At 50.7% G+C, this 27,920-nt stretch overlaps 1 protein-coding gene across 1 annotated transcript; it reads right to left on the bottom strand.

Annotated features, from left to right (window-relative positions):
• On the bottom strand, positions 1-27,906 carry NALF2 (NALCN channel auxiliary factor 2). Its single transcript, XM_070604030.1, has 3 exons — positions 26,803-27,906; positions 3,323-3,494; positions 1-2,908 (listed from the first exon to the last, which is right to left on the bottom strand). Exons 1-3 carry the CDS (start codon positions 27,652-27,654, stop codon positions 2,523-2,525), a joined length of 1,410 nt encoding a protein of 469 aa, XP_070460131.1. The 5' UTR covers positions 27,655-27,906; the 3' UTR covers positions 1-2,522.
• Positions 27,907-27,920: the final 14 nt, after the last annotated feature.

The raw sequence follows: 27,920 nt of genomic DNA, 5'->3' as shown, positions 1-27,920 counted from the left end.
TTATCATCAAGTCTTACCATTTATTTCTTTATGGGGTTGAACAAGAGCAGAGAGGCCTCTGCCCCACAATGCAACAAAACAGAAAGCAGTACACATACAGAGACTCTCACCGAAACACAGAGGCAGGGGAAGGGGGACAACTGAATCAGAGCCGGGTGAGGGAGGAAGGGACGGGGACTACTAGGAATCCAGCTTGGAGACTCAGTCATAGGAACTAGTGCAAGAAAGTCCTACTCATGAAGCACAGTGTAGAAAATGGCATAAGAAAGCCGCCCAGCTCTGCTGCCTGTGACGGAGGGCAGGGGCAGCTGGAGGGGTAGGGGATCGGGATGGCGGGGTGGATAGGGACAGTCAAATGACTTCGACGTGGAGTGAGGTGCCCCTTTCCTCTGCCACTGGGCAAGGCCCTGGGCTGGTCTGAGCCAGGGGTCTCCTGGGCACTTGGTGAAGAGGAAGAGAAGATGGGAGTCTCCAAGGGTCCATTCCCTGGGGCCCTAAGGTCCCCCCTTACTTCCCAGTCCCTTTTCCCCTCCTGAGGATGCAGGAGTTAGAAGGCAGTACCTAGGGTCTCTCACGTCTACATAAGCATCTCTGGAAAGGAGCCAGCACCTCTTCCCCTCCCCAGCTGAAAAGAGCACTCTAGGGATGGGGCATGTGGCTAGGCCCGAAGTGCTGAGGGCCAAACAGGAGTGTGTGGGCAGGGCACAGGGGTGAGGGGAGGGGGACACGCTGTGAGAAATGAGCAAACTGGCAGGGAAGGACTCCCCAGTCTCACAAAGCCTATTTGGGACCCAGCTGAGGCCCCTGAATGATTCCCTCTCTACTTGGGGGGTCTCCCATTTATCCCCTAGCCAACTAATTCCAGCTGTCTCCTCCCCATCCCCTTCTTAGTTTCACCTAATGCAGCTCCAGGTCCACCCCTCCCCTTAACTCGCTGGCATCACGTCCTAGGACACAGGCCCTTCCGGCACTGAAAGCCCTTTGGCCTGTCCCCAGAACACAATTCTGGCTCCCTTTCTTGTCTGCTGCTGTTGCCTTTTTGTGATGTCCCAGGCAATATGGCCTTCTACTCCCAGGAGATCAGCACAAGGCTAATGGCCCCCAAGGGGCTCTCGATGCCTCTTCTCTCGTTCAGCCCTCTCGCCTGACTAAACAGTTCAAGTCTCTCAGCCAAGGGACGACAGCACATCATCTTTATTCAGAGGGTCCTCTTGCCAGTCTTTTGACTTTCTCCAGCAAGGGGCAGGGGTGGTTGGATCAGGGGACTTGCTACAGGGTGAGGGGGGTCTGGTTGTTCCACAACTGAGATAGTAACCCACGGGGTCAGGGATGGGAAGGGATGAATACTCTTTGGTAGGCTGGGGACAGGGACAGGGTGGGGATGGGGGAGGCTCATCTCTGGAAAGCCCTGGGGCAATGCCACCAGGTTCTCCTTCATGGAGGCCTGGGCTAGGACAAGATGGGGGAGTATGGGGACCCAGGCCAGGCCTGACCCACTTGGGCTTAAGTCCCTCCTCCCCATGGAGATCAGAAATGGAAACGTCTTTGGCCCCAAGGCCAAGATCTCCAGGGCAAGAGCGGCCCTTGGGAGTGTGTGCACCTTCTGTAAGTTATGGCCCTTCAGAGAGCAGCAGTCTGACCACGCACCCTCAGCCTTCTGTTCTGAGGCCCACCAACCCAGTTCCTGTGCTCTTTCCCCAGAGGACTCTATCTGCAACCCTTTCTGATTCGGGGAGCTGTTCTCGAGCCTGCCTCAACGGTGATCATCCACCTTCCCAAAGCCAGGTGGCAAGAGCCCGTTCCGCCATCTCTCTAAGCCCTTCGCCCACAACTCTCCCCTCCTCTCCCTTTTTCCTATCTCCACTCTCTCTCACCACTCATTCTGCACCCCGTTCTTACCCCTCATCGTGTAGCATGACGGGGCACAGCTTCAATGCGGCCCTGACCTAGCTGCCACTGTGCGCACCTCATCTCCCAGCCTGGCACTTCCCTGTGGCGGCCCCACGTGGGGCAAGGTGCGCTGGAGTGGGAGGAGGGCCACTGCACCGTCTGCCATTGCCTGTAGGGGTATGGGCAGGAGGGAATTAAGGATCGTGGCAACAAAAGGAATGTGGGGGGTGAAAGAGCTTCTCCCCTCCGTGCCCCCCAACATTCCCTGCAGGGCCAAGGCTGAGTGAGCAGCCCCCTTCCCTAGGGTCAGGGCTCTCGGCAGGGGTGGGCATTTCCAGCCCCCACTCCCCCCCCTTTTTTTGCTAAGCCCCATAGATGGGGGCCCGGGAGGGGGCGCCTGCTGCTCCTGCCTTTTTCTCCCGGATGAGTTTGCAGCTCCCTGGGGCCCTCTGGCCCTTCTGGTGGAGCTGCTTTTGGGGTGGGGTTAGGTTGGGGGTGATGTGTGGTCCCCCATTTCCCCCCGCCCCCCACCTGGTCCTACACCTCCCATGGGAGGAGCCCCCTCCCCCTCCACCTGGGGGGGCTGGAGCTGCTGTCAGTATGTGGTGGAGGTCTGTCCTCCCTCCCTGCTGTCACTCTTCCCGAGTCAGGCCCTCATCTAGGGCAGGCAGTGCCTCCAGCCCCAGTCCCCCACCCCCCTGGTTGCTGGAGAAGGACACCATGGTATGGAGGAGCATGAGAACAAGGACATAGAGCCGGATCCTGCTGGGGCTGAGGCGGGAGCCCCCAGAGACCGGCAGCAGGGAGGGCTTGTGGCTGATTCGGCCTGGGGGGTCATGGCGGGGGTGGTAGTGGTGGTACTGTTGGTGATAGTGGTGGAAATAGGAGTGGTGGAATTGCTGGTGGTGGGTTTTGGGGGCCTCAGACTCCTTGAACTTCTTCTTCTCCGACTCACAGGAGACCCACTGCACGTCACAGCACTTGGTTTCCGGCCGCCTTGGCGAAGTATCCAGCAACCCTGCCAATGGATAAGGAAGGTGTGGTGGGGTGCCAAGGGGCGGGCGCGGATGGATATGCCCTTCCTAGAGAGGAGATTTTTCAAAGCTGACTGCTCCGATAGCCCTGCCCAAGACTCCTTTCCCCCTGCCCGTTAGAACCTTCCCTTTCTAGACAGTTCTCTCCCAGGGATCCCAGATGGTTTCTCTGGGCTAACTCCCTGGCCGGGCAAGTTCTAGACAGAGATGGCCACTCTGTTCTTTGCTCCTATTCCACCTGGTCCTATCTCAGCCTGGGGACCTCGCTGCCCACTCCTCCAGCCCCTAACCTTCTTCTAACCTGACTTCTCTGTTGTCCTCCCTGCTCCCACACCCCCGATCTGATGCCTGCCCTGGGCCCCCGGCCTCCTCCCTCCTCCCCAGTGCCCTGCCTTTACCTGTACAGATAAAGCCAGGGAGCCCTCCGTACACCATTTCCTCATTGTCGGGGAGTATAAAGGGGCACCGGGTCTGCACCTCCAGGCAGTATTGCTTGCAGGGCACCCAGCGCTGGCATTCCTGCTGGGTCACGCTGAAGTATTCTGAGCATAGCCAGGCCTTGTAGACAGCCTGTGGGGAGAGGAAAGAGCATCAGCCCAGGCGCCAGCCCCTTCCCACCTCCGAGGAAAGGAATGAGGAAGGATGTACTTATAGTCTATGGGGGAGGGGGTGATGTGCTCACCAACCCAACCCCAGGATCCAGGGGGTGGAGAAGAAAGAGGGTTTGGGTCAAGACCACTACATCCTATCCTAAGATCTCCCATCTCACAGCCAGGACTCCTGAGTCCCCCAGTCTGCAGTCATCCAAGACTTAATTTGTTCGTTGGTAAAATCACAAAATTACTCCTATGTCTGTGCTGGAAAGAGCTTTACCAATCATCCCATCCAATCCTACCATTTTACAGTTGGCCCAAAGAGGTGTCCTGACTTGTCTGAGGTCACCTATAATGAGGTAAATTTCAGTTCCGTTCAATTCAGCAAACATTTCTTTGGCTGATGATATTAAGTTTCTAAATTCAAGAAAAAGATGGAGAGAATAATCCTTGCCCTACCTCATTAGGGTGTTGTGTGCATCAAACAATAGGACACATATGAAAATGTTCTGTAAACTCTAAAGTGCAATACAAATGTGAGGGGTTATTGTTAATAAAAATTTGCCTTCCCAGGTACCACATGTGCCTTCAAGCTCTACTTAATCCATGCTCTGTCCTGTTGGCTTCAGCCCTGGTGTGGAACAGACACCGCGTTTCATTCAGAAACTTTGCTTTGCAGTTTCACTTCACGGGTCTGCCTCCTGTCCCTCATCGAGCCCACTCCTACCCGGTACTGGGGCCCAGCTGAGAAAGCTTCCTTGCTCTATACTCTTTGGCTTTCATCAAGCCCAGAGTTTCTCAACGGTGACGCTACTGACATCTTGAACTGGATAATTCTCTGGAGTGGGAGCTGTCATGCGTATTGTAGGATATTGAGCAGCATCCCCTACCTCTACCCAGTAGTTGCCACTTGTATCCTCCTCCCTCCCCCTCAATTGTGACAACCAAAAAATGTCCTCGGCCATTGCCAAATGTCCCCTGGGGGGCAAAATCATCTCCCATTGAGAACCACTGATCTAGCTCCTTGCTACTGAAAGTACAGACCGGGACCCCAGGCCTGGCCCCAGACCTGCCAAGTCAGCACCTGCATTTCAACAGGCTGTCCAGGCAACTCTCAGACACAGGGTTAGAGCCCTGCCCACATCCAGTCCTCGGATCTTCAGGGCACCTTTTCACAGTTGCTCCTCACAGCAATGGCTCTCAGACTTCATTGTGCCTCAGGATCCCCTGGGCTGCTTGTAAAACATGCAGATGGCCCCTCCACTTCAGCTTCAAGAGGAATGAGGGGAGCTCAGGAATGTGCATTTTGAACATGGGTCTCGGTCATTCTGCTGCTGGAGGCCTTTCAACCACACGCTGAACAACATGGTCAGAGCTTCTTACACTGATTTTAACCGTTTACACTAAAATACAAATAACTCCACCGGGAACATGGACTTCAGCAGTGCAATCCCATGCCAGCCTTTTCTGAAGCAGGGAAGTGCTGGCGGGTGGTGGTACAAATCAACCCCCAACCCCCTGTGGAGGGATACCTTGGGACTTTGAGACATCACTGGCATCTCACAGTTAACATGTCCTAAATCTTCAAATGAAGTTCTTGATTTTTTTTTTTTGCTCCAAATCTGCCCTCACCCCCAAGTCTTGACCATCCCAGTTCACTGCCACGACCATCCCCCCAAGTATTCAAGCCAGAACCTGGGTGTCAGCCTTCATTTCTCTTTCACTGTCTCCCTGCATGCAGTCCCTCAGCAAGGCGTGACAAGTCTCACTCCACTTCCACAACTTTGCATAGGCCACTGTCATCTGTCACCTGGATGACAGTCTCTTATCTGGCCTCCTCACCTCCACTCTTGCTCTTTCCAATCCACTGCTTACACAGGAGTAAGAGCAATCTCAAACTGCCATGGGATCATGTTACTCCCTTGCTTCAAACCCTTCAATGCGTTTAGAATAAAACCCAAACTTTTGGTCACAGACTTGAAGCCCCTGGATAACTTGGCCCCTGTCTATCTCTCCAACCTCATTCTCTACCTCTCCCTTCAAGCTCATCATGTTCCACATGCAGAGGTTTTCTTTCTTTTCCTCGAAGATGCCCTACTTCTTCCCACCTCGGGGCCTTGGCATATGCTGTTCCCTTGGCCTGGAAGGCTCTTCCCTCCACTTTTGGCATGGTTATGTCCTTCTCATCTTTCAGGTCTCAGTTTAGATGTCACCTCTGCAGAGTGGGTCTCCCTGACTAATGTCGCTAGAGGATGCTCTCTCTGTGTTCTTTTTCTTAATTGTTTCTTCACCACAAATATGACTTTGTCTGCATCCTTGTTTTGTTTTTCTCTGTCAACCTCACTAAAATGTGAGATGCATGAAAGCAGACACCAGTTCGTCTTACTGACCATTGCATACTCAGCACAACATATGTAAAGAATGTCAGTTGATCAAATGAATAGGACGAGTAAATGAAGACATGTCCCTACCCTCAGAGAAATTCCAGTTTCATGGGTAGACACATCTCACTTGAATTTATGGCATATGCTTTATACTATAGGAGAGGTTAAACCACTGACCATTTGAGGGAAGCAAATAGAGAAGCTGGGAAAGATTTCAGTGCAGGATAATAGTTGGGCTTGGACTCAAAGTAGGATTTTAGATGGGATGGGTAGAGATGAGATAAAAGGGCATTCTAGGCTGAGGCAACAGCTTAAGCAAAGGTCTGAAGGTGAGTGAATGCATGGTGTGCTAAACGAACAGAGAATGATTTTGTATGAATGGGGCAGAAAGGGTACCAATCTCCTGCGGATGAACATTTAAGTTATTTCCACGTTTTCATTATTATAAACAATGCTTTAGTGAATATCTTTGTACACATGTCTCTTGCACACTTGTGTTAAATTTAATTTATATAAACCCATAAAAGTGAAATTATTGGGATAAAAGGTATGTGCAAAGGAATGAGAAGGGAGTGAAAGGAAGGTGGAAAAGAACAAGTGAAGGTAAGAGGCAGGGTAAGAGGGAGCTGGAAGGGGCTAAGGGGTAGGCACAGTGGCAGTGGGGTATGGGAGTACAAGGGAGGAGGTGTGTAAGAAAGAGAGGTTAAGAAATGGTGGTAATAGGGGGCCAGCCCCGTGGCCAAGTGGTTAAGTTCACGTGCTCCATTTCGGCAGCCCAGGGTTTCACTGGTTCAAATCCTGGGCATAGACATGGCACCACTCATCAAGCCATGCTGAGACAGCGTCCCACATGCCACAACTAGAAGGACCCACAACTAAAAATACACAAGTATGTACGTGGGGGCTTTGGGGAGAAAAAGGAAAAATAAAATCTTTAAAAAAAAAGAAATGGTGGTAAAAGTGGAGGTAGGAAAAATAGGGTGGGGAGGGGCTGCCCCATGGCACCATGGTTAAGTTTGGCACACTCCGCTTTGGCGGCCTGGGTTCATGGGTTCGGATCCCAGGCATGGACCTACACCACCTGTCAGCCATGCTGTGGCAGCGACCCACGTATAAAGTGGAGGAAGACTGGCACAGATGTTAGCTCAGGGCTAGTCTTCCTCAAGCAAAAAAAGAGTGGGATTGGCAACAGATGTTAGCTCAGGGCTAATCTTCCTCACCAAAAAACAAAAACAAAACAAACAAAATCACAGGGCTGGGGAGAACGAGTGGGGGAATAAGAGATGGAGGGTGTAAGGGAGGTAAAGGGGTGCAGTGTGGCTGAGAGAAGATGAAGGGTAAGAAAGAGCAGGGGGATAAGAGGGTGGGGGGCATAAGAGTGGGTAAGAGGGGTCTGTGAAAAGAAAGAGGGAGTAAGAAAGAAGAAGGTAAGAGTGAGCAGGGGAATAAAGGGGGTTGAGGAAGAGGTGAGTATAAGAAAGCAGGGGTAAGAAAGAGGGGTAAGAGAGCAGAAGGAGCGGAGGAGAAAGAAAGAAAAGTAAGGCAGGAAAGAAAAGGAACTCTCAAGAGCCAAGGGCCACAGTACCTCAGAGACCCCCTTCTATCTTTTGGGCCTCAGAGTGCCAAGATGAGCCTCTGTCCACAGCTTCTGCCCTGATCTCTGCAGACTGGACCCAGAGTCCACCTCAACCCTCAACCCAAACTGTGTGGAACTGCCCCCTCTTCCACCAGTGGGGCTCAGAGACCCCTGTGGGATTCTTCCTGGACTCTTCCAGTTCAATATTCCTGCTCCTAGGTGAGGAGGCCCCAGTGGAGTTCTGGCCCTCCTCCAAGGCAACTGCAATTAGCCTAATAACAGGCTATGATGGCTGGGCACTCCCCTCATCTGCTTTGGGAGAGAGGGCGGGAAGGGGTCAAGGGGGGAGAGAGGGAGGTGGAGGTGGGGAGAGGGGTGGCCTGACAGTAGGAGTGTGGCCTTTCTCCTTAATAAGACGACCCTCCCTCAGGCCCCACACCCCTAGCCAGAGTCACCATGGCAACAAGTGGGTGAGCAGATTGCCCAAGGAAGACACCAGGCCTGTGGGTGGTGAGGCAGAAACAGGCAAGGAGCTAATGAGGGGAAAGGAGGAAGAAGAGCTACAGGGGTCTGAGAGGTAACCCACTTCCTTGGCCCCACAGGCGGCCAGCTGAGGGAATCGCTGGCCCACCTGCTTCAAAGGTGGCCTGGGGTCCTTCTCAGGTACAAAGTCTGCTTCTCAGCGCTACCACCTGGGCAGCAAGCCTGACAGTCTCTGCAGCTCTCTTCCCTAGCCGGGCCTAAGTAGCTTGCCCATCTCATCAGCGTTAGGACGGAGCCGGGGGGCCAGGTTGTTCAGGCAGGCACAGGGGGCTGGGCACTCATCCACAAGGAGGAGGAAGAGCCGGGGGAGCCAGGGCTAGGGGAGCTATGGGGCTTGCTGGAGGTGGGCCATGCAGGGAAAAGGAAGCAACGTCTCAGAACCAGACAACAGTCAATCGGGAGCCCCTCGGAGATCTTTTGCTCTAGTTTGTCAACTCTGGCTGCATATTAGAATCACTCAGAGAATCTTTTAAAAATGCTCCTGCTTGGCTCACATCACACTCCAGACCAACTAAGTCAGAAGCCTTGTGGGTGGGCCCACACATCTGTAGTTTTTCGAAACACCTCAGGTAATTTTAATATGCAGAGAACTATCAGCTTAGTCCTACTTCATCATTTTATAGAAGAGGAAACTGAGGCCCAGAATAGAGGGAAGGACTAGTCTACTGTCATATAAAATAGTGGCAGAGGGAGGAACTTGAAACCTGGTTTCCTCATTCCAATTCCAGGGTTCTTCCTACTGGACAATCCTACCAGTGACTGCAAACTCCAAACTCAGAGGGCAGGACACAGGGGTGTGCAGAGGGGAGGAGAGCTGAGGAGAACTAGGCCTGTTCTGGGCTTTCAGGCTCTTCAAACTCCAGCCCTCGCTGCAAAGCTTTCTCTATCACGCCCTGTCCCCTGAGCTTAATCATCCTGGACTCTTGAGGTGGCCAAGGAGGATGGGTGGGGTGGGAAGCCTTGACCCGGCAATGCCCTCCTTTCCCTCCAGAACCCCCTTTCCCACCTCAGTAGGCCACCGCTGGGCTCAATCAAGTTCTGGCTGCTGCAGCCCAGTTGCTATGGGAACTGGGAGGGGAAGGAAGCAGGGAGTAACTATAGAGAACACCAATTAACCCAAAAAGGAAGCTGAGAAGGCTGTCCCACCCCTCCTCCCAGCTGGGCTGTTAAGTCACTCTTGAAATGGGAGCGGGCAGGATGAGGGAGATCCCTACCCATCCTGGGCTCTGCAGCTGCCAGTTTATGGAGGAATGGGAGCACCTGGAGAGCCTTACCCTCCTGCTCCCTGCTTGTAGCCCTGGCCAGGGCATTCTCGTCCCTTCTCGTCCCTTCGTTCCTCTAGAAAGAAGCACCTGACTTCTAGTCGTCAGGGTGCCGCATGAATGCACGCAAGTGCATATACACACAGCCCAAAGCCAAGACCCAGAGCCAGAGGGTTTAGAGAGGAGGCCTCCTGGACTCCTTGGTTTTGGGGCTGGAACAGCCTCCAGAAAGGAGGGCTTCAGTTCTTGCCAACCAGGAAGTCAGCAGTTTCCTTCTTGGATTCCAGCTCGCTTCCTTCCCTAGGGCCTGTTTCCCCCTCCAAATCCTCCCTCTGGACCTTCTCTTCATGGCTGCTTGTCTTCTTAATGTCCCCTGGGACCCTCGGCCAGGAGCTGCAGCTGCAGAGGCTGTGGAGGCAGAGCAGCAAGCTGGACTGGGCTGGGGATGAAACTCATTGTCTATAGCGCACAAGTAACCACCCACTCCCAGATTTTACCTAGGGGGAAACTGAGGCCCAGAAAAGGGGATTGATTTAGCCAAGTCAGAGGCATGCAAGAAATCAACTACAAAGCCAGGATTGGAAAGGAGATACTCTGATGACCAATCCAATGCCTCTTTGCGCTGTATCCATCAGCACACCTAGAATTGCATGAGGGACCTCCTCGGCAGGGTCTGAAAAGTGCCACATGCTCCTATTCCTGATTCTGGGCTTTCAAAGAGTTGGATCAAAACACAGTAAGGTCAAAGTCAGTCTCTCCAACCCAGGTAAGGAGATCATGGACATAACTCTGGGGACAGCAGTAGTTCATTGGGATTGGCAGAGTCAGACTGGGATTAGAGGCATTACAGGACAAATCCAGATGGATGGATCGGCTTTACTTAGGTGGCTGTAAAAATAAGTAACAGCTTTCCCGCTTCTGAGAATGAGCAGTCATGAGTCAAAGTGGCCTGGCCTGGCCTGGAGGAAAGGTGTGGGGGGGATGGCTAGAGAGGTGGGTAAGAACCCAGAGCCAGTGTAGCTCCAGAGGGCCCCATACCTCCAAGCCTCTTAGGCCACCTGCTCAAGGGCCAGTGGCTGGCTGGGCCTGGCTTGACCAGAGGCAGCCTGGTTAACGAAGAAGCAGTGTCCCTAATGCAGGGGCAGATCTTAAGGAGCCTAGATGATCCACGCCAATCGGGTGCACAGAGGAGGCAGGTTCATGACCACTCCAGAATGAAGGGGACTGTGAGTCATCCCTCCACCTCCCTATCTGCTGCTGCAATTTCCACTCCCAAGCACTATCCAGTTACTGATTGTAAACCCCTTGTCACAGGGCGCTCACTCTCCCAGGGCAGCCCATATCTTCAGACAGCTCTAGCAGTTAAAGACGTTCTTCCTTCTTTTGAGCTGAGATAATGCCTCTCTCTGGCTTTACTCGTGGCTCCTACTAGCTCTTCTGGGGTCATACAGAGCAGTTGGCTTCCTGCCCCCCCATGCCAGCCCAGCAGGTATTTGTAAACTTCCCTGAATCAGGTCTTCCCATTCATTCGTCCATGCAATAATCACTTTCTGAACATCTTCTGAGTGCCTGGTACTGTGCTGGAGAGCTACAGATAACAGAGATGAGTAAGACAAGATTGCTATCTTCAAGGATCAGGAGAGACACCCATGTGAATCAATCATTATAAGTCACTGTGATAAGTAGAATGTACTTCGTACAGTGGTAGCATAAAAGGAGGAGTGATCAATTGTGATTTGAGGGCTGAAGGGCAGGAAAATACCTCCATCTGGGAGAGGCTTGAGTTCGGGCTTGGAAAAAATGAGTAGAAATTCACTAGGTAGAATCGGGTGGGAATAAGTGCACTTCAAGCAAAGGAATCAGCAGGCATAAAGGCTTGGAGGTGCGCAATAGTGCTGGGTTCAGACACTGTAGGTAGTTTAGCATAGTTAGAAGGTGCAAAGCGGGGCATGACGGGAGAGGAGGTTAGGCTGCAGAGGAAGGCCATGCCTATATATGATATGCTCTGGATGCTGAGGAGGAGCTGAGCTTCATCTTATAGGCAATGGAGACTCTTTAATGAGTTTTATTTTTTTATTTTGATTTTTTTGAGGAAGATTAGCCCTGAGCTAACTGCTGCCAATCCTCCTCTTTTTGCTGAGGAAGACTGGCCCTGAGCTAACATCCGTGCCCATCTTCCTCTACTTTACACGTGGGACACCTGCCACAGCATGGCTTGCCAAGCGGTGCCATGTCCACACCTGGGACCCGAACCAGCAAATCCCGGGCCACCAAAGCAGAATATACGCACTTAACCACTGCGCTACCGGGCCAGTCCCTAATGAGTTTTAAATAATTGCTTTTTAAAAGATTGCTTATTACTTCTGTGACTAACTTTTCATACTTACGTCTGAAAGTGTGGGTGATGGAGTGTAGGCATCAAGACTGGAGGTAGAGAGACCAGTTAGGAAACTATTGCAATAATCTGAATGAGAGATGATGGGGACCTTAACTAAGGGAGTAGCCACAGAGTTAAAAAATGGAGAGGAGGAGGTGGATGTGAGAAGAGATATCAAGAAGGTAGAATCAACAGGATGACTTATGGATATGGGGAATGAAGGAAGGGAGGGGTCCGGGATGACTATCAGGTTTTGGGCTTGGGTAGCAGGATGAATAGTAGTTTCATTAAGGAAGGCAAAGCAGGAGGAGGGGCAGATTTGGGGGTGAAGACTATCAATTCAGTTTTTAGTCATGTTGACTTTGAAGTATATGTGGGTCGGCTAGGTAGAAATGTCAAGGAGGCAGTTGGACATAATGGTCTGAGCTCAAAAGGAGGGTCTTGGCTAGAGAGAAAGGTTTGGGTGTCATCGAGGGTTAAGGGCTTAATCGTTAGGAACATAGTAGGACTCTACTTTTCCATACCCTTTGAAGTTAGGCATGGCCATATGACTTACTTTGGCCAATGAAATGCGAGTTAAAGTGACATGGGTCACTTCTGGGGAGAAGCTTTAAGAGCTGGTGTGTGCTTTGCCACATTCTCTTCCCTCTGCTACTGACTGGGGAAGCAGTGTTGAAATGGACCCTCTACTAGCTTGGGTCTCTTGGTGGCTATCATGAGCAAATGCTCCCTGTTGACCTGTTTGGGACACGTATTGTGAGCAAGAACTATTTGTTGTGTTATGCCTCTGATATGTGGGAGTTGTTTGTTACTACAGCATAACCTAGCTCACCCTGACTGATAAAGCAATAGTGGAAGCCAAGGAAGTAGATGATATTGTCTAGGGAGAGTGACCACAAAGAGAAAAGGATCAAGAGCGAATCCCTGGAAAACACTAACATTTAAGGGGTATGTGGAGGAAAGGAATCTGATGAAGACGGAGGAGTGGTTTAAGAGACTGAAGGAGAAACAGAAGAGAGTGGCATTCTGTAAATTAGAGGAAGAGAGACTTTCAAAGAATAGGGAGCGGTCAGCAGATAAGGACTTAGACAGGAATCCCGCTGGCAGTCTCAGCATGGTGGGAGCGGTTTCAGTGGAGCAGTGGGGACAGAAACCAAACTGTAGCCAATTTAAAAAGGAATGTGATGGAAGAAAAAGGGAGATAGATATATGCAGACTACTCTTCCAAGAAACAGTCCCAGTTTTTTCAACTATTTCTTGGGATATGGTTTCCAGTTCTGTCATCTATTCTGGTCGTTCATATTTAGACAAATTCCTATTTTTCTATGTCCCTTGCGACTGAATGCAATCCCCAGATAGAGTTTATCAACACAGAGTCAAGTAGGAGTATCAGCCCTCCTGTCCTAGAAGCTCTGCTTCTGTTAATGCAGCCCAAGACCACGTTTGCTCTCTGGGGGACTGTATTGTATTCTCCTGGTAAATCACTGGAGATGGAGAAGGGAAGGCCTGCCTGGAGTATGGTATCAAAGACACAGCCTAGATAAAAGGCCCTGCATGGAGCTCAAGCCTTCTGGTGAGACACCTGTATAAATTAAACATCCTTGAGACTGCAGCCTCCCTGAGGACAGGAATTGCATCTTACTTATCTGTGCACTGCTCTCCTTTCAGGGTTTCAGATGGAGCTAGGTATCAGAAGAGGTGCTTGCTAAGTACTTGAAATCCAATCACTTGAAAACCGAGTCGCCAGCAACTAGCCTAGATTGGAGCAAAGTGGAGAGCTCCAAGAGAAAGGTGGAAGCAATGGGTTGTGTAATGTGTTTGCATGAATTTTACAGCTCTGATGAAGAAATTGGAGATGCATTAGCAAAAAAGTCAGAGAAAACGAAGCAAACAGAAAAAAAGAGGCAATTATTAACTCAGAAAAACAAGTCGACCAAGGAAGGAAATGTAATCACAGTATTCTACGTGACTCAGCTGTGAACAATATTTAGAATCCTAATAGTATAACCATGAAATACTGTTAAAGCCAGAAATTGTGATAGTCCAATACTGGATGTATGAGGGGAAGGGAAGTATGTTTATGCATGTCGTCCTGCTAGTAAGAGAGTTTAGTCCTCCTCTAATAAAATAAAAAGTCAATAGATATTTAAAACAGAAAAAAAATCAAGAAAGAGGGGGCCAGCCCCGTGGCCGAGTGGTTAAGTTCGCGCGCTCCATTTTGGCGGCCCAGGGTTTCGCCAGCTCGGATCCTGGGCGCAGACAAGGCACCGCTCATCAAGCCATGCTGAGGCGGCATCCCACATGCCACAACTAGAAGGACCCACAACTAAGAATATACAACTAGGTACCAGGGGGCTTTGGGGAGAAGAAGGAAAAATAAAAAATAAATTAAAAAAACAAAATACAGATGATAATAAACTTATGTTTAAAAAAAAATCAAGAAATAGTATTGGCATGCTGTTTAGAGATGTGGAGGTAAATATCAGAAGAAACAGCTAAGAGAATTAGAAGTATTTCACTCTCAAGAGTGAGGCTCAGGGGTGGAGCAGAGGGCTTCTGTTTTAATTATAAGCATTGAGATCTATATTTATCATTTAAAAGATATTAAATTATATATATTGTTATATGTATCATTTAAAAGACAGGTACAAGCTACAAGGAGATATATACATATATATATATATACATACACACACATATATATGGGATGATATACACGTGTATATATGTATATGTGTGTATTTATGTGTGCGTAAAGTCAATAGATATTTAAAACAAAAAAGTCAAGAAATAGGAATATTGGCATACCATTAGACATGTGGAAATAAATATGAGAAGAAAAAGCTAAGAGAGCTTCAAGTGTTTAACTCTGTAGAGTGTGTATATATATGTAGCTTACATGTCTTCTAAAATTATCAACATATATTACTTTGATAAAATGCAAATAAAGTAAAAATATAAACTGATCTGCAGCCATGAACCTCAAAAACAATGAAACAAAATCCCCAAGACTTGACCTGCCCAACCTCGCCAGATTCAGCCCTACGGCCCCAGGCCCTGCACTGCCTGGTCCTCGATCATCCACTCCATTGCCACCGTCTGGGCCGTGGGCTTGGGCCAGGTAAGCGTAATAGGCCAACAGACCTAATGAGTAGTCCCATAGCCAAAGAGAGGAACTAAGATGAGAGGAGGGAGTTTTGGAGTCTTCCATGCCCAATGGTTGCGCAGGCCACCACAGGAATGGTGCTAGTGTGACAGTGACAACCATAGCTTCCTTTGGGCTGCACACAGATGTGTGTAGCATAAAATCCCACTGCTCCCTCCCAGGCACAGCTGTCTGCCACACACTGCTAGTCCTGGGCTCAGGCCCAGGAAGCATTCTCCAGCCTTCTGCAAGGATCATCACGAAACCAGCTAGTTACCCCTGCCTTACCTCTTTCCCCAAACATGGTGCCTTGCTAGACAGATGAGAGCCTGGTGAGAACAGAGACCTGATAAAAAGACCTGTCAGCTGTGCTTGGTCTCTGGGGAGGAGGTAAATCAAGGCTTTGGAGTCCTTCCATCTCTGCCTCTTCCCTCCCCGACCTAAGCATGTCTTTGTGCCCTCACTCATAGAATCTCTCCAGTTGCCCTCTGGCTCCTAACTTCCCACCCCCACGCCAGACACTTCACCTCCCGCTCCCAAATTACCTTTCCCTTCTCCTAAGCAGTTCACCCCAGTGTTGTCAATCTCGAGTATTAGGCAGTCATTTGGATTAAAAACATCTAATTAAGATGAGAAGAATAATACCTACCATTTATTAAGTACTAACTATATGCCAGGCTCTGTTCTAAGCAACTGACATTTATTAACTCATTGAATCCTCACAGCCACCCCCTAAGGTGGAGACATATTTACAGGTGAGGACAGGAGGGACAGGAGAGTTTAAATAACTTGACCAAGGCCACACAGCCAATAATAATAATGGTGATTACCATTTCTTGAGCACGTTCCATCTCACAGGTGCTGTGCTCTTAAGAGATTAGCATGTTGTATGTCATTTAAGCCTCATAATGACCCTATTTCTTAGTTTCATATGTGAAGAAAATGAGGTTCCAAGAGAGATGAAGGAATATGTTCAAGGTCTGAACAACTATTTTATTGAGAAGACAGATTTCGAACTGGAATTTGAAGCCAGGTTTCCCTGGACTTCAGTGCCCAAGCTCTTTTTTTTTTTTTTTTTGAGGAAGATTAGCCCTGAGCTAACATCTGGTGCCAATCCTCCTCTTTTTTTTCTTTTTTGCTGAGGAAGGCTGGCCCTGAGCTCACATCCGTGCCCATCTTCCTCTGCTTTATATGTGAGACGCCAACACAGCATGGCTTGCCAAGCTGTGCCATGTCCACACCCGGGATCCAAACCGGCGAACCCCAGGCTGCCTGCCAAAGCGGAACGTGCACACTTAACCGCTGCGCCACCGGGCCGGCCCCAGCACCCAAGCTCTTATATGCCATATTGCCCCCTGGATGGTCCATCCATTTCACTATCACTGTTGAAGTAATTAGTTTGTTACTCAAACAAATCTTTTTGATGGAATTGCAAGTTCGGGAGAGATTTCTAGGACTGGATGGGAGAGTGACCTTCTAAAATCAGTGTACTCAGCCCATTCCCTATCTGAGTAAGGTTTTCTTTGTAAGGGGGTGTGAAGCAAAGAACATTTGGGTACTAGGGGCTACAAATGCCATTTCCATTCCCCTATCAAAGCACTCCCCTCTTTCCTCTAAAGACACACACACACACGCACACACACACACACGCCCCTGGGAAATGGAGATGTTGAAAAGAGGCAACTGCTGCTTTATTTCTTCCAAACCCACCAGCTTCATACCCAGAGCCTGAGGCTCACTCTTCCTGCTCTAATCTTTGGCAACTGACGAAGGGAGGGAGCTGTCTCCTTGTAGAAAGGTTTTCTTGCCTTCGGACACAGTTCTCCTGTCCCAGGTCCTATCAGTTAGGGGCTTCTGGAACTGCCTTGCCCTGGAAGACTCCAATGCCAGAGTCCATTCCTTCAGAAAGGTCTCAGAGTAGCTACACACTCTACCTAATTAATTGCTCCTTCTCCCCAGCTTGCTCCATAAATGTTCTTCCTCGCAAAGCCTTTTCTCCAGGCAGATGGAGAGTTAGCTAGAGCTGGGTTCAGATTCTGGCTCTGCCAATAACTAGCTGTGTGAACTCGGACAAGTCACCTGTAAGGAGGCAGGGACTCAACCACTAATTTGCTATGTAACTGTGAGCAAAGTACTTTCCCTCTCTGGGCCTCAATTGGGACCAAGAAGATGGTCCTAAGGGGGCAGCATGTACAGGGAGAAGACAAGGTCAAACATCTTTACACTCAAACAGACCTGCGGTCAAACCCCAGGTCTGCTCTGACCAGTTACTTAACCTCAAGCAAGTTACTTAAATTCCCTGATCTACACTTTTCTTTATATGCAAAACGGAGATAACAAAAGTGCCTATCCTTACTTTTCTGTAAATGATATCTGTAAAGCAACTAGCACAAAGCTTTACCTGCAGTATAATTACACTGGCACAGATTGGGTAGTACCATTGCCTTCTGGCAATCAAATACCTGGATTTGACCTGGATTCAAATCCTAGCTCCAACTCTTACTAGCTGGATGACCTTGAGCTAGTTACTTAACCGCTGAGCCTGTCTTCTCCTGTGTAAAATGGGGATGAATATATTTGTTCTTCACAAGGCAGATGTAAGAATTAAGTGAGATAAAGTATATAGAAAGTGCCTCGGATAGTTCCTTTCTTTCTCATTCCCTCCTTTCAGCTCTAAGATTCAATTAACGGATGGAAAAAACCTGTTACAAATGTGATCAGAAAAAGGTTGAAATTATTAATACGTATAAAAGAGTACATGCAAATCAATAAGAAAAACACAAGACATGAAGAGAATTCACAAAGTAGGCAATACAAATGGCCTATAAATGAGAAAAACGAATGTTTGACCTAAGAAATTCAAATTAAAAGCCAATGCTAGACCATTTTTCAACTCCAAATTAGTAAAGCTTTAAAAACAGGATACTCAAGACTGGCAAAGGGTGGTAAGTTAGTTCACACTTTGGGTGAGGGTATAAACTAGAATAAACCTTTTGGAGAGAAATTTGGTAGGAAAGAAATTTGTAGGTTGAAAGCCTTAAAAAGGTTACTACTCTTTGATTCTGTAAGATTTGTCCCAAATGTTCATCCTGCAGACTTAATGTTTATGCTTCCATTTGTATGCAAAATAAAGGAAAGAAAAAGTCATTTTGTGTGCCAATGTTTATGTAAGCTCAGAGAGAGGGGTGGAAGGATACACATCAAATTGTTAACATCAGTGACCTCAGGGCGGTGGGCCTGCGAGGGGAGGGAAGAGGATGACTGCTCATGTTTTCTTTATAAACCTCTGTATTGTTAGATTTGGTACAATGAGCATGCATTATTTTGTTATTTAAGAAACTCAGCAAAGCAGAGAAATAAGAAAAAATGGTTAAGATAACATTATTAGGAAAAAAGAATCATAGATCTGACAAAGATTTATGAGCAAAGATCATCACAGCATTATTTATAACAGTAGAAGTTGGAAGTAAAGTAAATATCTAACAATAGGTGACTAGTTAAATAAATTGCACTACATTCATGTGATGGAATATTGTACACTCACCAAGAATGATGTTTATGAATATTTAATTACATGGAAAGATACTCAGTATAACTTCAACAACAAGTTAAAAAGAGCAGGGTAAAAAACTATGATTTCCACCATGTAAAAATATATAGTCACATCTGTTAGGATGGCTATTACCAAAAAAGTGAAAAACAATAAGTGTTGGCGAGCATGTGGAGAAACTGGAGCCCTTGTGCTTTGCTGGTAAGAATGTAAAACGGTGCAGCGCTGTGGGAAACAGTTATGCAGTTCCTCGAACAGGTAAACATAAAATTCCCATGCGATCCAGCATGTCCATATCTAGGTATAGATCCAAAAGAATTGAAAGCAGGGATTCAAACAGATACTTGTACACCAATGTTCATAACAACACTATTCACAATAGCCAAAAGGTGGACGGAAATGAAAACGTTATGTCCACACAAAAATTCCTCCATGAATATTCACAGCAGTTTTATTCATAATTGTCCAAACGTGAGAAGCACCAAGAGTCCATAGAGATGAATGGTAAACACAATGTGGTATATCCAGGCAATGGAATATTTTCAACCATAAAAAGGAATGAAGTGCTGATCCATACTACAACATGGATGAACCTTGAAAAAGTTAAATGAAATAAGCCAGACACCAAAGGACAAATAGTGTATAATTCCACTTAAATGAGGTACCTGGAATAGTCAAATTCATAGAGATAGAAAGTAGAATAAAGGTTACTGGGGCTGGGGAGGGAGGAATGGAGAGTTATCGTTTGATGGGTACAGAGTTTCTGTTTAGGAAAATGAAAACGTTTTAGAAATGGATCATGGTGATAATTGTACAACATTGCAAATGTACTAAATGCCACTGAATTGTATACTTGAAAGTAGTTAAAATGGTAAATTTTATGTTATGTATATTTTACCACAATAAAAACTAATATATACATGTATACATATATATGTAACTAATATATATATATGCCATGAAAAAGACGTATTAGGAGAAAATACACGGTAACATTAGGAGTGTCTCTGGGACATTTTTCCTGTTATACTTTTATTTTCCAAAATTTCTCAAAGACCATTTTTTTCGTAATTGAAAAAAAATGGTACTTTTAACAGATTCTGTATCTATACTAATTCTGAAGGCTTAACTTGGTTGATAGTTTTAGTTGAGTTCAACACCAAGCAGATAAGCTCACCTTTCACAGATCAGCCAGGTAGCCAAGCATCTGCCAGAAACCAAATGAAAAGACAGAAAACAATGGTAACACCCACCATTACCACACATCCCTCTGCAGGCAGAACCCGGTGAGCTGACACTTCCTTCTACCCCCAGGAGAAGCCTAGCCATCCCAGGCCAGGGCTCCCCAAAACCCACGCATGGGAGCTGCGTGTCCAAAGCCCAGACCAGGCCTCAGCAGGCTCAGGGGTGACAAGGTCTCCCTGTTTCCCCTCCCAGCTCTCCCAGCAGGTGCTGGGTGGGGCTCAGGCCTGCACTAGGCCTGCCTAGGGGACCTTATCCCTTCCTGCCCTGGTTGGTCTTTCCAGCAGATTGATGCTGAGAATATAAGAGATACACTCCCTCTAGGCATGAGGAGCCCAGCTCCTCCCACCTCCTTTCCGAGCCTGCAGAAAAAAGAGGGAGCGAACACCTCCCTTTCTCACGCCCATCCTCTGCCACTATCCCAAGAGGATACCAGTAACTGTCACCTGGTCTCAAGGACAAGAGACTGGGGTATTGAACAAAGAGGATGTTGGTGGGTCTCCACTTTGGATCTGAGTTACTCCAGGTGGTCCCTACAAGCTGCCAATAGGTTCTGCTTGACCTCCCCTCTAGTCAGTCCAGCTTCTCACTGCAGTCACTCAGTAGCCAGCTGGACATTCCTCTGACAGCTGGAGAGATTAGTAACATTTTCTTTATACATCTGTGCACTGGCAAAAGAACAGACAGACCTGGGTTTGTATCCCGGTCCTTCTACCTTTTAGTTCTGTGGCCTGGGTAGGTCACTCCACCTGACTGAGCCTCAGTTGTCTCATCTGTAAAATCGGGAATCCTAGTACCTGCCTGCTAGGATGGCTGTCAGGATTAAATGAGTTCATGGACGCATATAAAGCCCCTGGTATCTCCCAGGCACTCAAAAGCTTGCAATTTTCTTTCCCCCTTTCCCTTTCTCACCCCATTCTTTGGGGTCAGCCTGCCTAGCCTTCTGGCCCAATGACTTGTGGCTCAGGTTCCAGCTCCTGTCTCCAGAATCCATAAGTAGGAGCTTTGTCCCTGGCAGCCCCTGCCACTCCATATTATCTCCTTCCTCCCACCCCCCAGGGTCAGCTACAGCTCGCCTGCTACCCTCGCTCTCCCCTCTAAGCACCAACTGGCTCAAGGTGTCAAAAATTCAGGCTTTTCTGAACCCCTTCTTATGCCCAGGAAGGGAAGTCTGGTCCAGTGTCCCTGGCCACCTGCACACACTCTGGTCTGTGTGCCTGTAACCACAGGAACACTACATACCCATTCCCCAGAGACCTCCCAGGTCAGCATCTGAGAATGGTGCTTCTGGAGGCCCATATTTGTCTAGACCCCTCAGAAGCTGCTCGTAGCTTTTCAGGAAACACCTGTAGCTGGAATCAGCATGTGGCTGAGACATGAGTCGGGGGAGGGGGACAGGTTTGATGCCCAGTCTGCATGGGCACACAGCAGGCACACAGCCTCAGAGGGTGGGAACACAAAGGAACTGCCCTGAGGGAAAAGTTTTTCTAGGGCAAACTCCCACCCTTGAGCCTGAGGTGTTGTCTTACATACCCACCCACACATGCAAGGGTGGGTGTACCCTTTCTCTGAGGTACCAATGCCTGGGGAGGAGACCCACATGCACCCTCTCATGCTTGTGATGTGTTCAGAGATCCTTGATCTTCCTTTAATCTCAGACCCACTCCCTGTCCTCCCTTTCCTTACCCCTACCTCCACTGTGTTCAGCAGACTCTTCCAGCCGGACCATGAGATTAGGTGGGAGGCTCCTGGGCTCCCTTTCTCTAACTAACTTCCCCCACCCCCACCTTCAGGAGATACCAGTGTATCCTTCCTGGAGGTTCCCGTTGCTATGGTGACTATAGTAGTCAGGCACCAGCCTGTGGGAAGGATGGGGAGTAGCCCTGAAGAAGACTGTGTGAGTGTGTGTCTATGTGTCTAAGTGTGTGTGCATGCACACATGCACGTGTCCACCCTGAGTAGGGAGGGGAGAAGGGAGGGAGGAGAAAAAGAGCAGAGAGGGAGACGGGGGCGGGAGGGAGAAAGGGGACAGGAGAAGGGGGGATCAGAAGATGAAAGCGGGGCAGGAGGATGGATGGGGAAAAGGGAGGTGAAGAATGGGGTGTCAAGGGCAAGAGATGCAGCACCAGGGGGGTTTGGGGGAGGAGGCCAGAAGAGGGTAGGGACATGGGGTAAAGGTTGGGAGGGGTGTGAGGTAGAGGTGGGAGATGAGGGGAATGGAGTGGGAGGGGAGATGGGAAAGGGTGGCCCATTAGAGAGAAACAGTGCGGGAGGTGGGGGAAAGGGGAATGGGTGAAGGTAACTGCTGGGAGAAGCGGGGGTTGGGAGAACGTAGGTGTAGGGGTAAGGATTAGAGTGAGGCGTGGGGTGTGGTTTCGGAAGGGTCTAGGGTGATTTTCTAGTAGAAGATTGGAAAGGTTGTGGGGTTACTGGTATGTGGATGGGGGTGTTGGGTGTTGGCTAAAACTTGGGAGGAATATGGGGGTTCGGAGTGAGGTAGGTCAGGATGAGGGTGAAGGAGTCTGGAGAGGTGTGGGCAGCATGAGCCACTTTCCCACTCCCATGTTTAATCCACTATTTCCTTGTCTGAGCTATAAACATTGCCTCTCCTCTGTCCCTGCCCCTTCCCAGACGCCCAGTGCTCACATTCCTGGACAATGAGCTTCTGTGGATCTGGAGGCCTCTCCCCAGGGGAGGCTTTGCCATGGTTGCCAGGAGGTCACTTCTTGACTGCCTCCCACTTCCTCCACCCCCAAACAGGGACCAGGGCACCCTTCTGCCTGCAAGAACCCTGGGTCAGGGAGGCCAACTGCTCATTGCCTGCAGGTTTGCACGACAACAGGGTCCACTGGCCGACTACGGGCTCCTGCCCTTTGCCCAGTGCCCTGCACTCCCCGCTCTCAGCACCAGTGTTAGCCTGGGAGTCCTGCCTGGCAGGAAAGCTGTGGCAGGTGGGAGGAGAGAGGAAGGCGGTGAGGCAGAAACAGCTGCCAGCCGGAGTGGAGGAAGAGCAGGGCCCCAATGGGTATGGGCAGAAGGCAAGGAGCTGGCTCTGGCAGTCCCTCCCCCATGTGTGGGTGTTAGGCCTCCTTCCCCAGCCCTTCCTAGCCAATTCGGGGAGCAGGCTCTGCATACCAGCCTAAACTCTGGGCTGAAAGAGACCTCAGAGGTCACCTGGTCCAACTCCCCCCCCCCTCCCCAATCTGGAGTTAGAGTCATCTCCACAGCATTTCCTCCAGAGGTCTGCCTGAATCAGGCCAGGCGTTTTCTGGAAGCAGGGGCTCACATCCTTCTAAGGCAGTCTATTCCATCTTTGGAAGGAAAAAACTGTTAACTGAGCAACTCTGATGTGCAGGCTGAGGTACTGTGTAGACTTCTCATTAATAATGGCCTGACAGGGCTGTTAGGATAAATTAGCTAAATTTGCTCCATTTTACAGATGAGAAAAGTGAGGCTCAGAGAGTTGAAGTTCCTGGCTCAAGGTCACACAGGTAATAAATAAAAGAGCTGGGTTTGAATCCAGAACTTTCTGACTAGGACGTCCCTCTGGGGCTAAGCAGGACATGCTTCTTCTTTTGCACCATGGCAACTCTTCTGAGGTCTAAAGTCAGAGACCACGTCCTCCTGAGTCTCCTCTTCTCCAGGTGAAACAGCTCCTTCAACTCTGTCCAGGAGAACTTGGGTTCCAGCCTCCTCCCAGCCTACTCAGTGTGAGACCCAGGACCAAACACACAGTCTGCCAGGTGGGTTTGGGCTGTCCAGAATAGCGCCAAAGTATCACACCCTTCCTTGGTGCTAACCTTTATTGATGTGGCCCTATGGTTGGTAGGAGAGCTGAGAACTGTCCTTCTCTCGGGCTTCTATCCCCTCTTGGATCACAGCAGTGAGAGAAGAGGCCAGGGTTTTGTTCCCATCTCCACCACTCCCCCGAATCAGAATGTCCTGAATTTAGAGTAGGCAAGGGGCAGAGGTGGGGGAAGAGGCAATCAGCATCAGGCAGGGGCATGGCAGGGCTGGGAGGATGGAGAGCTGTGGGGGAGTGAAGTGGTTGTCCAGTAACCCAAGGCAGGGCCAGGAGGGCCAAGGGGAGGAGGGGGTAAGGGCTTTGGGGGAGTGTGCACAGGGAGATAAGGGAGGGGTAAAGCATGGCCCCAGGCGTTGGGGGAGGCCAGGGTGGGGATGGGCCTGCCTAAGGGTAACATCACCCTGCTGTGCAAGAGGAAGTCAGTCGCACTTTAAGGAAATGTCGCAGCTGGTACTAAATTGGGAGGTGTCACAGGCAGCAGTGAGGACAGGTATGATTCGTGGGGCCCTGTGGGGCCCAAAACAGGGGCAGACATTGCAAAGGGCGAGAACAGGGTTTCTGGAGTTGCCCAGGGACGATCTGACTGAGACACCCAAGACAGGGCCCCAGAGACAGGAGTCACCTGGCCCTGAAGCAGAGGCTGCTGGCTCAGTTTCCAGAAGCAGAGGAAGCCTCTTCATCCTGGCCTGGGGCTGTGGGCTCTCCACCCAGGAGAAGCTTTGAGGATGGGGCATCATCTTCAAGGGATCCCACTTAGGGTAGGGGCTGGACAGGAGAGCTTGGAGCCCAGGGGCAGGTTCTGGGATCAGCACAAAAGGCCTGGGATAAAGGTGGGGTGATGGGGTGAAGAGAGAGGGGCTGCAGGAGGGAGGAGAGCAGGGCTGTCTTTTCCCTTAGTGCCAATAATCCAGCTGGAATCAAGAGCCCTGTGGGTCTAGGCCTCAGTTGAGGGAGAGAGCACCGGAGAGAGGTGGGAAAGACAGGAAGAAAGCTGTAAAGCTGGCACTGCCCTTCACCTGGCACAGCAGGCAGCAAGAGAGCAGGCATCAGGCGGAGTTCACTGAAGAGGGAGAGGGAGAGAGCGACAGTGACAAGGAGACAAAGGAGAGGAGGGAGGGCCCTGGCCATTGGGTGATGGGAGGCCACGGCATAGCATGGGCTTAGTAGCAGAACTTGTGGGTTGGAGGCCTGGCACTCCTGTTCATTAGCTGAGTGACCTTAGGGCAAACTGCTCGATCCCCCTGCACCCCAGTTTCCTCATCTGTAAAATGGGGATGATGGCGCTAGTATTACCAGCCTCCATGGGCAGTTGTGATCTCATATGTGAGAGAGGTTGAAAACCCTTAGCATTACATCAATGTCGGGTGTCATATTACTATTACAAACTGCTATCAGCTACCTCTTCCCACTTAAATTTCACAAAAAACTCAGGACGTGGGCAGAGCAAGGATTACTACCCTGTTTCACAAATGAGGAAATGAAAGCTTAGAGAAGTGAAGTGACAAGCCCAAGGTCACACTGCTAACAAGTGGTAGAGGTGATAAGGCTTCCTGAATCCAAGAGACCAGTTGTCTTTCTCCTACATTAAACTGCTTGGTAAAAATAGTCAACATGAGGGATTATGATTTAGCGCGGGACCAGACAGAGCTTGAAGCCAACTATAACATGGAGAAAACCCCATGGGAAAGTTGTGGCGTGGTCTCTCATTCCTCCTGGTGATTGAGGGGAAAAAACAGTCGGGCCATGGGGTTGGAGGGAGGGTCACAAAAGTCAGACATCTGTTATTCCATCTGCTAGTGGACCACGTCCTTCTGCTCCCACTGAGTGTGCGTATTTGTGGCTGAGGGTGTGTGTCTCTATATGACAAAATGTGCCCTTCTTCATGTGACAGTACTTCTGCCTGTGTGTCTCTGACATCTTGGGAAGATGTGCGTGTGTGTGAACACAGTGTCTGCTTCTACGGCACTGTTTGTAGGTGTGACGACCTGTCTGTATCTCTGTGTGACTTTGCCTGGGGTGGTGGTGTATGGCAGTGTGCGTGTGTGCGTGTGTGTGTCTATCTGTCTGTACACCTTTAAGAAGTGGAATATCTCATTTGGTAGTGTGAGTGAGGCAGTGAGTCAGCTGAGGCTGAGGGAGCCGGGAGGGAGACTGCTAGGTTACGAGAACAGGAAAAAGGAGAATGAGAAAGTGAAGTCAGGAGCAAGGAGCTACCCCTTTCCTCCCCAACACCCCGCCCAAATCCCTCAGGAGCCCTCCAAGAGCACGGAACCCTGCAGAAGTCCACAGAGGTCACACTGGATGGAAAGGGGCACTTTCTGCCCCTCCCCAAAGCCTTGGAGGGAGATGAGGTAGGCTAGGAGGCAATTGTCTCCCTCTCCCGCTCTCAGCCCCCAGCTCAAGGATGGGTGATGCCACCACCCCACCTGGTTTCCTCGTCACTTGACCCTTTGACCTTGCTGTTCTCTTTCCTCCCAAAGGCAGGCCACCTGGCCAGGCTGAGCGAATAGGACAATAGCACCACGTCCCAAATGTTTACAGCTCCCATACACCTACTGAGGGTCAAGAAGTTTCTCAACACTCTGCTCTGCCCTAGGCAGGCCCGTTCGCAGCGGCCTCACCTCTCCCCTGGATGCCTGTCCCCAGCAGCCAGAAAGCCAGCTTTCCCTCCACCGCCACCCCAGGGTGCTGGGAAGGCACTGGGAATTTTGTAATGCACCAACCTTCAGTGGCCCTCCCACAAGCCGCTGTGCCCTGTTCTCAGCTCCTTTTGTCAGGGAAGAGGAGCTGGCAGGTTCCCTCCTTAGGTGAAGACAGGCACCCCTGGGCTCCACCTGCCTAGGCTCTGACCAGCCACCTCAGGTCATATAAGGTCAACAGTCTGGTGTGCCCCACCACCAGGAGTGCCCCTCCTCTCACCCATTGGCAGGGGCCAAAGGGTGAGGGTTAGGTTGCCAAATATTCTTCCTCCCTCCTTTGGCCTTCCCCCTGCACCAGCCAGTCCCAGGACCTTCAATTCCAGCCCAGGAAAGGAAGAGGGCACTGCTGGCTGAGGATGGAGGCTGGGGGAGCCAGATCCCTCTTTCGACCCCTTTACCAGCCCAGAGCCCCATGACCCTTCCTTCCTCGTGCTGGGGCGGGGCACCAGGAAGCCCCAGTCGGAAGGTGCCCAATCCTAGAATTAATAGAAGTTGGCCAGGTGGTTACCTGACCTGAATCCCTGAGGCCCCTTCTCCGGGGAGGGTCCCAAGGTAGCACTCAGAGTACCACACTGAGAAGGGTAGGGGTGATGAGGGGAAGGGGGGGTAGAGGGGGAGACCTCCTTTTTTCTCCGGTCCCACCACCACTGCTCCCGCCGGGCCGCCAAGGCAGCCGTTGTGGCTGCAGACGCCAGTCCCTACCTTACAGCCTTTCGTGCAGGACCGGATTGAGTACTCTTCTGCCTGTAAGTATTTATGCAGCACGAGGTCGAACTCGTCATATTTTTCCTGAGCATGTCGGTCGAGCCGCTGGTACGCCTCGATACAGTTGCTACACACCTCCCAGGCCCCGGAGCCCGGGCTGGCCACCACGGCCAGCAGGTCTCCCAGCAGGGTGTCCAGGCTGCAGTCCAGGCTGTCGGGGCGGTCCATGCCCAGCAGCAAGTCCCAGACCGTGTAGGTGTCGCAAAAGGAGAGAGTGAAGTTCCGAAAGTGGCCTTTGAGCAAGTTTTTTTTGGCGGAGGGGAACTCTGCCGGGGCACGAGAAGGGGAGTCAGGGGGCCGCAGAGGGGGGGCTGGGGTAGTCGGTTCGAAAAGTCTCTGCAAAGATTGTAATTTGGTGCAAGCTGCGTCCAGCCCCGTGGGCTCTGGGACGCCGCCGCAGTCCGGCCCGGGACCGGCGGCGGGGGCGGCTTTGGTCAGGTTGCTGTATCGGGGGCCGCAGGTGCCCGGGGGCGCACTGGGCGGCGGCGGCGACAGGGGCAGCACTGAGCGAGGAGGCACCGGCTGCCGCTCACGGCCGGCCCCCCAGGGCGGCCGCATGGCGCTGCTCAGCTCCCTGGCTCGGGGCCGGGCCCCCGCGCACAGCCACAGATGGTCAGCGAGCAGCACGGTGAAGAAGAGCAGGGACGCCAGGGACAGTCGCCATCGCTGCGCCCGCTCGGAGTCGGCGCAAGGTTTGTCGCTCGGCCTGGGAGCCCAGCAGCAGCAGCAGCAGCAGATAGTCAGCGCGGCGGCGTCTTTCCCGGGCCACATCCAAGCGCCCCTGAACATATTTCAGGGGGGTCCGGGCTGGAGGGAGCAGGCAGGCGCGAGGCCGGACGGCCGTCTCAGGCGGGCGAGCGGGCTGCGCGCTGCTCCGCTCTCCTCGGCGCCGTCCAGGCTCTACCTCGGGGGCTGCATGGTGAGGCAGGCCGGCCGGCCTGGGGCCCCGCTCAGGCCGGAGTCGCGGGGCGCTCTCGTGCCGTCCCCGCGCCCCTCCCGCGCTCTCTTGCTTGCAGCCCAGGCGCCGCCGCCCGGCCCGCTAGGCGCTGCCCAGC

Source organism: Equus przewalskii, chromosome X (assembly GCF_037783145.1).
Source record: "Equus przewalskii isolate Varuska chromosome X, EquPr2, whole genome shotgun sequence".
Taxonomy (NCBI): Eukaryota; Metazoa; Chordata; class Mammalia; order Perissodactyla; family Equidae; genus Equus; species Equus przewalskii.
This window is presented reverse-complemented; position numbering and strand designations above follow the sequence as displayed.

Excerpts from the sequence above, each read along its gene's own strand:
- NALF2 (XM_070604030.1), bottom strand. The coding sequence starts at position 27,654 with ATGTTCAGGGGCGCTTGGATGTGGCCCGGGAAAGACGCCGCCGCGCTG. Across the intron at positions 3,495-26,802 it reads CCTGCACGAAAGGCTGTAAG|GCTGTCTACAAGGCCTGGCT; the intron begins GTAGGGACTGGC and ends CTCTCCCCACAG. Across the intron at positions 2,909-3,322 it reads CCCTGGCTTTATCTGTACAG|GGTTGCTGGATACTTCGCCA; the intron begins GTAAAGGCAGGG and ends ATCCATTGGCAG.